Source organism: Acipenser ruthenus, chromosome 34 (assembly GCF_902713425.1).
Source record: "Acipenser ruthenus chromosome 34, fAciRut3.2 maternal haplotype, whole genome shotgun sequence".
Taxonomy (NCBI): Eukaryota; Metazoa; Chordata; class Actinopteri; order Acipenseriformes; family Acipenseridae; genus Acipenser; species Acipenser ruthenus.
Genome location: NC_081222.1, coordinates 1,733,115 through 1,745,470, shown reverse-complemented (window position 1 = coordinate 1,745,470; position 12,356 = coordinate 1,733,115). Strand labels below are relative to the sequence as shown.

General features: G+C 41.5%; 1 protein-coding gene across 6 annotated transcripts in view; it reads left to right on the top strand.

The window, feature by feature from the left end:
* LOC117962939 (cAMP-specific 3',5'-cyclic phosphodiesterase 4B-like) overlaps positions 1-12,356 on the top strand; it is a 210,836-nt gene that overhangs the window by 163,334 nt on the left and 35,146 nt on the right. The window contains exon 1 of one of the 6 annotated variants that reach the window (XM_059006988.1): positions 1,690-1,950. The exons of the other annotated variants lie outside the window; for them this stretch is intronic. Within the exon in view, the coding sequence (XP_058862971.1) occupies positions 1,802-1,950 (149 nt within the window). The 5' untranslated portion in view covers positions 1,690-1,801. Of the gene's footprint in view, positions 1-1,689; positions 1,951-12,356 lie in introns of those variants that run through there. 6 annotated transcript variants of the gene reach the window in all.

The following is a 12,356-nucleotide window of genomic DNA, read 5'->3' as shown; positions in this document are numbered from 1 at the left end:
GAATATTTGTTTCCAAGAGCTCAGCTAAAAACAAAGAATTGCTTGAACGTGGGTGTAAAGTCTACATCCGGAAGTTCCAACGAAGTGCTCTATTTAAAAACCAATAGGAAACGAGCAGCGAATCATTCAACCTCCTTAATTAACAGTCCAAGTTTCTCTTCTCTTTAAACTTTGCCCAAAGCTGCGTGGATCAATGTAAATGAGCGATACGTGTTTTCACTGCTCCCCGTATCATTGCGTAGTTGAACTTTTCATTTTCAATGCATTTCCTTCACATTGATACAGTAAGTCCATGAAGCTACAGCACTGTAGAGCAGCCCAATCTCGCTCCTCTGTGTTGGTCCGCACCTATTTGGGTCTCTCCCAATGTGTCGTCTAAGACCAGGGCTTCCCAAACCAGGTCCTCGGGACCCCAGTGTCTTCTGGTGTTCATTCCAACTGAGATCTCAGTCACTTCACCCTTAACTGAACTGATAACATGCTTACTGTGGCCTTTCTTTAATTGTTGTCAGCTCTTAAAAAGTTGCAGATTTCAAGTTAACTATAAAATGAAATCTGCAGCTTTTTAGGAGCAATTATTAAGCAAGTGATGAGTTAAGTGAGAGCTCAGACACAGGCGGTCCCCAGGACCAGGTTGGGGGAACCCCTGCTCTGGGGTCTGACTGATTGGACAGTGACAGAGAAATCACTAACGAAGCTGGGTTTAAAAGTGACCACACCTTTAAGAGAACATTTCAAAGCATCAACCCTTTTGCTGCCAATACATTTGACATCGAGAAACTAGGCATTAAAATCGGTATGGGAACATAACCAGGGCAGTGAAGTGTTAAACCAAAAAAGAAAACAGAGAGAATCAAAGGCAAACCCAGCCGAGGGGACTTTTTTCATTATCCTCTGATTCCAGATTATTATTATTTATTTCTTAGCAGACGCCCTTATCCAGGGCGACTTACAATTGTTACAAGATATCACATTATTTTTACATACAATTACCCATTTATACAGTTGGGTTTTTACTGGCGCAATCTAGGTAAAGTACCTTGCTCAAGGGTACAGCAGCAGTGTCCCCCCACCTGGGATTGAACCCACAACCCTCCGGTCAAGAGTCCAGACCCCTAACCACTACTCCACACTGCTGCCCTTGTTTTTTCTTACCAGCCTGTGCATAACTTCTGCTGCAGACGTTCTGTTTAGTATAAACATTTAACCCTTTCCACACTGAGAATGCTTATTGCAATATAAAACGATATGAATATAATCTTTTATTTAACATAATCAAAGACACGACAAAAATGATGTCGCAAAAGCCACAATAATAGCACAGTATTTTAGATTTAGAAATGTCAAATCTTTCAGTTTGTGTCAGTTTTTCGTTCAGTATTTGGAAAACTGCAACGCGGTGTGTGATTGAATACGTTAGCGTAACATTATTCAGCAGGTTTCATTCGACTTTATGAAGCAAGATGAGTTCATTCTATAGGGTGATGCAAACCATGTGGCCACAGCTGTACTTGGAGAGACTGTAAACAGGTCAAACCTTTGCCCATAGCTGTAGATCTCCCAGAAAACATTTTCAGAAATCCAGTGCCGGGTTTTGGCAAGCACTGCTGTAACACCTTGAGGTAATGAAAGGCGTATAAGATCGCAGAGTGCCGGGGGAAGTCAGTTCTCTCTCTCGCTCTCTCTCTGTCCCTCGCTCTCTCTCTCTCTCTCTCAACTTGTTCTGGGTTTGTTTCACTGACAGCCAGCAGCCAGGGAGACAGAGAGATTGCGAGCGCCGTGTCTTCTTAATGAGAGGTTCATGGTCCAAGGGGCTTACATGCCATCCAAAAACTTCATGAGCGCTGGGCTCCTCAGGCTCTCCTCCGCTGTCCCCCAGCCCGCTGCGGACATGCATTTCTCATTCAGCGAGGAGGACATAAAGAGACACAAGCTCTCCAAATCCGTTAGGTTGGTGCTTTTTTCCTCCTGTTTTTTCTGCCTTCCTCGTATTCTTTCTGCACAGAGGGCTGTCAGGCTGTACAGAATCCACCTGGACAGCGCTTCAGAGAAAGGGTTAGGAAGTGCTGTTTTAGTTTGGGGGGCTGGGGGCAGGATTTGAAAGATTCTTCAAGGTATCTTTGAAGGCTCGCTCAGGTGTCTTGGGCTGTTTTACTGAAGCGTGGTCTACAGCCGTCTTTTGAATGAAAGCAGTATGGGGATCTCTCTTGCATGCTGTGGGTGCTCTACTGTACTGTGTGAAGCCTGTCGATAGTAGTGTTGGGGCTAGCAGTGTATTTCTGTAGCTATACATCTTTAGCTGCTCACCTTCTCCCTGTAGCTGCTTTTTCCATCCAGCTGAAGGACTTGTAGTCCAAAACATCCTGATAGAATGTTTGTTTTTGTTTGTTTTTTTAATCAATTGTTCACATTTTTGTGTACCTGCGTTCTTTTTTGTTTTAGATTTTGCTCCTTTTGGTACACAGCAGTCTTCCTTTTTCAAATTATATATATATATATATATATATATATATATATATATATATATATATATATATATGCAGTTCTACCTACTTTCAATCTCTCTCTCTCTCTCTATATATATATATATGTGTGTGTGTGTGTGTGTTTTGTTCAGTCTGCAGTTTACATTGGACTGTCACTCTCACTGATGTGCTGTTGGACTGGTGAATGAACATGGCTGTATTTCCAGCTATGGCAGTTCACAGTGTTTTTTTCTCTAGGCCCTGTTTTCTTACTGTGTGGAAGACTTCAAAAACTCACTGGTGTAGCGCAGACGTCTTTTGTGGTTTATTGTATTTGGAACTTGTTTTGCAAGATACCTGAGACGCGAAGGGGAACCTTTAGGGTTGGCCTGGTTACTGTAAACAAGATAATAATATTAAAGCCTGAACAAAAAAATAATAACATATGAAAAAATGACTTACAAACTGTTTTTGTTTTGTCAGATTTTTTTTTTTTTTACCTGCAACGAAGGCGTTATTCCAAAACATTCGGACACAATGTCTCTCTCTCTCTCAGACTAGATACAAAGCTGAATGAGAGGACAGATCTGCATTTGTTTTATGTAATAGCTGCCTTTTCTTGCTGAACCACAGCAGGTGAAAACCGCAGGTCTCAAGAATTAGTGTTCAGGCTGGTGTCAGCTGCCTTGAGTATTCCGTTGCTTCCCCTCCTGTAAAGCTGAGTCGCTCATTCCGGGGTTAAACGTTAACAGTGAGAAATGGGTCCGTTTCTGATTAAATGTGTCAGAGCTGTGTGTTGGTTTATCGTGGTGGCTTGCTGAAGTGTGAATGACGTTCTGCTCGCATTTCTAACCACAGACATGACATCCGGAGCAAAAGACTGAATTTTAGTGGCTCCGAGCCAGACGCTGAGGTGTGATGACAGGTGAAGTAAAAACCTTTGAGCTGAAAAGCATGCAAGACTTTGTTTTGGTCAGATACTGGTAAATAATAACTGCTTGGAAAGCTTGTAATAAATCATTTTTGCTCAGTTTCAGAATACCATTTATAAATGCTGTTGTACTTTTAAAATGTCCCCACTTTTAAAAAATATATTGTAGCGTGCACGGGGGAAGGCAGCAGCAGGGCTGGTAGGTGACCACACACGAAGACATGAGCCCGATATACGCTTCTTGCAAAGGAACCGGCTCTTTTATACAGCGGTATTGGCGCTATGCTTTAGTGCGAGAGGTCCCGGGTTCGCTCTCCTCCTGTGTGTGGATTGCCTCGCTCTGTGTTAACCGATTTCACTACAGTATATATGTCTGGTGTTCTGTTTCAAGCATGCTGTTTTGTGACGGGACGTGAGATTCGTTGGCTACCAGTTTCTTAGGTCAGCTGACAGTTTTGTAATCGACTAGTTTGGTGCTGCCTCACAGTACAAGTCCCCTTCTGCTCAGAAAACTTGGTACTTTTGGCACTAAAGTAGTACTGGGGCAAATATATAAATAGTCCAGCTTGAAATATATTCTGTGGCAACCATTACCATGCTCGTATTCGTTTATAAAACCGAATGTTAGACTGTGCAAAGGAAACCATGCATTCAACCCGTCTGAAGTAAATAGCACACATTGTACTGTACTGTACAGATTAGCCTTTCTCTCCACTTTCCTTCATGGGTGATTTGATAATGGATCTTTTTACTGCAATAAGGTATGAGTTGCACTTTTGCTTTTCATTCAGAATAAAAGTAGATTGGCTCACATTTTGAAAGATTGTTCGAACATGGAAACTTTGAACAGTAGCGATGGAAATTTAGGAGCTCTTGTGGGCTGCGTATATCCAAACTGGGTCAGAGAAAATGCAAACGAAACTTTGCATAGTCTCCTTAATCCTGTAAACGTGTCAGCACGGGTCTTTTTCAATGAGTAGCTTCAGGTCGTTGTAAATGTCAGAGGATTACCTGGAAGGCAGAGACTTTGCAAGAGATAAAAGGTGCAAATTCTTAAACTATGGTAGGAAAAAAAGCTGCGAGAAACTTAAGTAGACTAAGTGTCTTTTTGAATTCCGTAACTGTCTCAGTAATTGAGAAAACCCATTGCAGAGAAATGGATCAAATAACCGTTCACAGCTAGCATTCCTTCTTATCTCCAAAAAAAACATCTTATCTTTTGTTGCTGGTTTTGTTGGAACCCTCCTTGTTTTAATTGTTTTATGGATTAGATAAGCTTTTGTAGGCACTCAGAAGCTACGGCCAAAGGGTTTGCATAACCCTATAGAAGTGGCTTGCTTCGTAAAGTGGAATGAAACCTGCTGAACAGTGTTACGCTACCATATTGAATCGCAGGCTGCTTTGTGGTTTTCCATAGACTTAACGAAAAACTGGCAAAAATTGAGAAATGTGACATTTTGAAATGTAACCTGAAACACTACAGTTCTGCTGTTACGGCTTCCAGGTAGACTTTTTGCAATATTTTGTAGTTTCTTTGATTGCACAATGTTAAATAAAAGATCTAAATTATATTCATAGAGGGTTTTTTTTTTGCAAAACTTTTGGCCATTAGCTGCAGATAAGCCAGGCAAATTCAGAAACACATCGGTAAAGCAGACACTGCACAACATGCAGTAGGTGCATACATTTTAAGACCTTTATAAAGACAGGTTGAGGCATGGCTTCGGTTTGCATGGATTTGCGACTCAAGCTGCACGCCAGTGGTGATGTGTGCATGCGTTGAATTAGTCCGAGTGGAGTGCTGGAGCTGAGATTATTATCATGCATGTTTACTGTCACTCCTGCAGCTCATTCCTACCTCACTTAATATCACATTAGGAAAGCAGAAGATCAGAAGGGTTACACGTTGCTGCTCGGCATCAAAATGCTCCAAATGCAATGTAACAGAATGAAAGTGGGGTAAAGCAGATTCAAAAACACATGGCAAACAATGGTGAACCTATGATAAACGTACAGTATAACCATGAGATCAGCGTGCTGAAACTGCAGAATATACTGTATTGTGATAGGATGGTTCTGTATTGTGATAGGATGGTTCTGTATTGTGATAGGATGGTTCTGTATTGTGATAGGATGGTTCTGTATTGTGATAAGATGGTACTGTATTGTCATAAGAGGCTAGCACTGAAGAAACTTCTGCCCCCATTGTTAGAAAGTGCCAAGTTGTGATCAAGCAGTCCGCAGTCTTGAGGAATACAGACGAGCTAAGAAATGGAATTTGAAACCATGAGATCACTTCTCAGAATGGACAACGCCCTCTCCCATTGGCCCAGAAAGAGTTCCATTCTAATGAGGCCCCGAGGGGGGTTTTAACACTGGTTTATTTACAGCAGTGATGAGCATTTAGATGTAACTCAGTCTTTTAAGAGAAATTAAAATGATCTTTTAAAAAAAACAAACAAACTATACAACGATGTCCTGTGGGACTATCATGTCAGCCTGCAAATCTGTGCCGGGATAAGGAGCAGCTGGATTTTACTGGAGTGTTTTTTGCAGCTCGTTTGCATCAACCTCCTATCCTTCCTTATCCCGAGGTTACCCCTAAAAATATGCAGCACTGTAAAATCCCTGCAAAAAATCCAGCTGTGACTGATTCCCCTAAGAAACAACGCAACCAAAACTAATCAAATAGTTGCAATGTCTCATAGCGAGAAAATAAGTAACACAGAAATCAAACAGGAGCATAGGCAAGACTATTATTTTGTTGCTGGTCTGCACTAGCGGTATGCAGTTTTCAGTGTATTTTTACCTAGATTTTTTTTTTTTTTTTCTACAGTTCTACAGCGTTGAAAGCGTTAATAACCAATGAGAATCACCTCGTGTACAGAACAGGTCTTATTGCTTGAATAAAATACTATACATGTCTAGGCTTATATAATTCAGCCTCCATGCAGGACAGGTGCTGATAAGTCTCCTCTGCACCTTTTTACTTCCTCATGTTAATATATTATATGTATATATATATATATATATATTTATATATATATATATATATATATATATATATATATATATATATATATATATATTTTAATGAAATGAAATAAGATTACTATCCTAGTTTTTCCAAAAAAATATCTTCCGGAATGAGGTTAAGCTAAGCGGAATGTTCCGAGTGCTCTGTGCAGTGTGTGTGTGTGTGTGTGTGTGTGTGTGCGTGCACGCGAAGTCAGCAAAGTGGGTTAAGAGTCGTCCCAAAGGCCAGTATCGCTTTCACCAGAGGCCCAGTCTGACGCTGGTGGCTGCGTAGCGTTGCGTTATTCCGCATTTAGCTGTGGAGCTGGGAGGCAGCCTGCCCTCCCCGGGACTAGCAGAGCATCACCACTCTACTGCTTCTGAGGAACCGGCGACATTCTCAATGACGCCACGAAAGACACTTAACTCATCCAGAACTCTCTCTCTCTCTCTCTCTCTCTCTCTCTCTCTCTCTCTCTCTCTCTCTCTCTCTCTCTCTCTCTCTCTCTCTCTCTCTCTCTCTCTCTCTCTCTCTCTCTCTCTCTCTCTCTCTCTCTCTCTCTCTCTCTCTCTCTCTCTCTCTCTCTCTCTCTCTCTCTCTCGTGGTCTCCTTCTCTCCTGCAGTGGTAGAACTTTTATTGCATGACACTTTTTGTCATGGTTCTCAATTTATGTTAATTGATTCCCCCTTCCCAGAGTTATACGGGAAGATACAGTCTGAAACAACTTTTATCTTTGATATCTTCTGCATAACGAGATCTGAACTGTGCGCTGGTGAAAACGTGATCGCTGATGATACAACTGCTGTACAATCCCTCAGATACATAACTAGCTGCTACAAAGACATTGCAGAGGCTGGATCGCATCAATATCAGGGTCTAGTGCTATATAATATAAAGACATTTCAGAGGGCTGGATCGCATCAATATCAGGGTCTAATGCTGTATATTATAAAGATATTTCAGAGGGCTGGATCGCATCAATATCAGGGTCTAGTGCTTTATATTATAAAGACATTTCAGATTGCTGTATCACATCAATATCAGGGTCTGCTGTATATTATAAAGACATTTCAGAGGGCTGGATCGCATCAATATCAGGGTCTAGTGCTGTATATTATAAAGACATTTCAGAGGGCTGGATCGCATCAATATCAGGGTCTAGTGCTGTATATTATAAAGACATTTCAGAGGGCTGGATCGCATCAATATCAGGGCCTAGCGCTGTATATTATAAAGACATTTCAGAGGGCTGGATCGCATCAATATCAGGATCTAGTGCTGTATATTATAAAGACATTTCAGATTGCTGTATCACATCAATATCAGGGTCTGCTATATATTATAAAGACTTTTCAGAGGGCTGGATCGCATCAATATCAGGGTCTAGTGCTATATATTATAAAGACATTTCAGAGGGCTGGCTCTCATCAATATCAGGGTCTAGTGCTGTATATTATAAAGACATTTCAGAGGGCTGGATCGCATCAATATCAGGGCCTAGTGCTGTATATTATAAAGACATTTCAGAGGGCTGGATCGCATCAATATCAGGGTCTAGTGCTGTATATTATAAAGACATTTCAGAGGGCTGGATCGCATCAATATCAGGGTCTAGTGCTATATATTATAAAGACATTTCAGAGGGCTGGATCTCATCAATATCAGGGTCTAGTGCTGTATATTATAAAGACATTTCAGAGGGCTGGATCGCATCGATATCAGGGTCTAGTGCTGTATATTATAAAGACATTTCAGAGGGCTGGCTCTCATCAATATCAGGGTCTAGTGCTGTATATTATAAAGACATTTCAGATTGCTGTATCACATCAATATCAGGGTCTGCTGTATATTATAAAGACATTTCAGAGGGCTGGATCGCATCAATATCAGGGTCTAGTGCTGTATATTATAAAGACATTTCAGAGGGCTGGATCGCATCAATATCAGGGTCTAGTGCTGTATATTATAAAGACATTTCAGAGGGCTGGATCGCATCAATATCAGGGCCTAGCGCTGTATATTATAAAGACATTTCAGAGGGCTGGATCGCATCAATATCAGGATCTAGTGCTGTATATTATAAAGACATTTCAGATTGCTGTATCACATCAATATCAGGGTCTGCTATATATTATAAAGACTTTTCAGAGGGCTGGATCGCATCAATATCAGGGTCTAGTGCTATATATTATAAAGACATTTCAGAGGGCTGGCTCTCATCAATATCAGGGTCTAGTGCTGTATATTATAAAGACATTTCAGAGGGCTGGATCGCATCAATATCAGGGCCTAGTGCTGTATATTATAAAGACATTTCAGAGGGCTGGATCGCATCAATATCAGGGTCTAGTGCTGTATATTATAAAGACATTTCAGAGGGCTGGATCGCATCAATATCAGGGTCTAGTGCTATATATTATAAAGACATTTCAGAGGGCTGGATCTCATCAATATCAGGGTCTAGTGCTGTATATTATAAAGACATTTCACTGGATCGCATCGATATCAGGGTCTAGTGCTGTATATTATAAAGACATTTCAGAGGGCTGGCTCTCATCAATATCAGGGTCTAGTGCTGTATATTATAAAGACATTTCAGAGGGCTGGATCGCATCAATATCAGGGTTTGCTATATGATTTCTTATGCTGTATACACCTGGAGTGGTCAACCCTGGTCCTAGAGAGCCACAGAGTCTTCTGGTTTTTCACTCCACCCGAATTCTCAATTACTTAATTGAACTCATTATTTTCTCAATTGGTTAACACTAAAAAAATGTCCAGGTGTTTACCCATTGATGATTTAAAGATACCCAGAAAGCCTGCAGGACCGTGGCTCTCCAGGACCAGGGTTTGGCCAGCCCTGGTATATACTGTACACCTGGGAGTGTCTGTAAAACTGTACTTACAGAACAATCCTGGCTGGAGTGCATATGGAAAGCCAGCAACTCCTCAATGCCTTGGGAGCTAGCATGTTCAGTAATGCTGCTTGAGCAGGTTCAGACCTGCGGAAGCACCACTTAAGAGTGTGAATGCACTGAGCAGAGTACATGAACCCTGCCTCTCGAGAAGCTGTGGTTCTCTTTGATACAGAGAGCCGGTAAACAAACACTGCAGCCCTACAGGAAGCAGGGTGTTATTTCAACGCAGGCTGATCGCATGACTGAGGCAGCCTGGGACAGAGCAGGCTTTTCAACTCAATGCATTCTGGTACTTTTTTTTTTACCTGTACATTAATGTACAGGTAAAAAAAAAAGTACCAGAATGCATGGTGAGTTGAAAAGCCTGTCCTAGTGTACGTGGTAACCCTATTTCAACGGGACTCCTTTCTCATTTGCATTCGGGAGGGTTGTATTCAGACTTAACGGGCTTGTGTGTAGTCGAAAACAGAGCAGTTACTCTTAGTCACCAATCCTTTGTCCCTACTCAGCTTCTCGTGATTCCAGGACCACATGCGGATTGCAGAGATCAGCCTGGACATGTTCTTAGAATGAAAGCAATAGAATTTGGAGTCGTCCACACTGGAACCTAGAATTTGGAATCATCAGTACTACCAGGATTCAGCTTTTAAAAAAAATACTCAATAACAAAACAAAGTAACAACTGCAATACAGAAAACAGCTAGATTTTGAGTTATAGCATGCAAAAAGATTTACACCTTAAGTACATTGCAACTGTGCGTAATAGCATTGTAATTATGTGTAAGTACATGTGTATTTACTAAGTAACTACTATGTAAATACACAGTAATTAGAGACACTTCATTTAGTAATGTGTGTGTTTTAAACTATATATATATATTATAAAATGTACTAGAGGAATAATGGCGACGTGGTTCAGATTTAATCGATTTGGTTTGTTGACTCGGCAGGACTTGAAAATCACAGGATTGTTGTGGCTATAACAGTTTCGCTGCCTGTCTTTATGGCTCAGTCTGTAACCTCTGAGAGGTAGAAAGCTTCCTGACGCAGCGAGGGGCCTCTAAGGATGCCTATGTGATATTTCCTGAGGAACTACAGTTACAGTACATGTCTTTTTGTTTTTTTCCATTGACCTCAACCGTTCCTAAATTCACCTTTATTTCATGTCTGTTGGCTTAAGGCCCAGAAAGCAATTTAACCCAGGATTAGCAGAGTATTTCTCTTTGGTGCTTATTTTCTGATGCTCACAATCCACAGAGCTAGGTTAGTCTGTCCTGGACTGGAGGGAGCACCCTTTCTCTTAGGGGGGGTGAGGGAGGGAGGGAGCAGTTCAGTCTCCATGCCTCAAGCCTGCCCTGGACTGGACTGGAGGGAGCACCCTTTCTCTTAGGGGGGTGAGGAAGGGAGGGAGCAGTTCAGTCTCTATGCCTCAAGCCTGCCCTGGACTGGAGGGAGCACCCTTTCTCTTAGGGGGGTGAGGGAGGGAGCAGTTCAGTCTCTATGGAAATCTGCTCAGTTCCACTTGCTGCCTTTCAGAATTTGCAAGAATATTTTGTACATTTGAGTTCAGAAACCTTCTGTATTTTCCTCCTTAGGCTCACTTGGTACTGGGCCCTTCATGACTGGTAAGAAGCTGCTTCTCAGATTTGCTTCGTGGTTAAGCATTAATAAATACAAAAAACACGTCCTCCGGTTACCACTCATGAATTAAACCAGTGAATAAATACCGTGGGCGGTTTTCAGTAAAAAAAAAAAAAAAAAAGCGTGTGTGCAACAGATTTCTATCTTCAGGAGTTGATTTCCACAATGTGTTTTTTTTAGTTTTACTCTGACATCATTTGTTGTTGTTGTAACGACATTCCTCCATAGTTTTACGTTCTGGTATAAGCTGCAGACCGAGACTCTTCACCCCTTTGAAATCTGTGTGCCACTTTTATTCATTCTTAAAATGATTAAACTAATTTTAAAAAAAAAAGAAAGCGTTCAGCAAAATACATTATTTTAAATGTTAGCGACAGACCACAATCCTGCCATGACTGCTGATGTACTGCCCAAGGCGTTATAAACATCCCTAAATGACAAATACAGTGACGTCAATGAGATCCAGGCAGGGTACGGAAAGGAGTTTAACGGTGGCCTTATTAAGACCCGCCGCTGTTTAGATCATTAAAATAGATCACCACCTTTCCACAGCATCATTTAGAGTTTACTTTTTCCTCTCTCTCTCTCTCTCTCTCTCTCTCTCTCTCTCTCTCTCTCTCTCTCTCTCTCTCTCTCTCTCTCTTTCTCTCTCTCTCTCTCTCTCTCTTTCTCTCTCTCTCTCTCTCTCTCTCTCTCTCTCTCTCTCTCTCTCTCTCGTTGTCTTTTTGCGAGATAAGGTTTCATCTGGCTTCCGTAACTTAAGCCGCTGCTCCTGAGCATTCTGAGGATCTTAGCCGGTTTTACCGTTCCCCTGGGGAGACGGAGTTGGGGGGGGGGGGGGCTATGACATCATGTTTTCAGCAGTCGCTCCCTCAGCTCTTTCCTCCAGTAACACACTCCCCAGCCAGGGATAGATTTTCCACCGTCGAGTCTGCAGAATCATCTGTGCAATTCACTCGAGAGTTGCGGGCCGTACGAGGACTTGTAATTAGGGGCGTTCCAAAAGTCATATTTTCCGAGTAATTACCATGAAGAAATCCAACGTTGTTAGGTATTAATGAAGTGGCATTAAAGGTGTTAATTACTCAACGCAGAAGAACGCAGCCCCTCGGTCTCCCTCGTTTACACAGTTATTGTGTATCAGCCAATAACAACCTGATGTTATTTAATATAGACCCTGTCATAATTAAACTGAAACTCATTTATATTTTTAAGCGATCATTTGTCTTACCTTCCTATATATAGATAGATAGATAGATAGATAGATAGATAGATAGATAGATAGATTGATTCACTTTCCTTAGAAATCTCTGCAGTGCATTGTGGGATTGCAGTCCTGGGCAAGGTGTTATCTTTGATTAAATTTGACATATCTCAGTTTTGC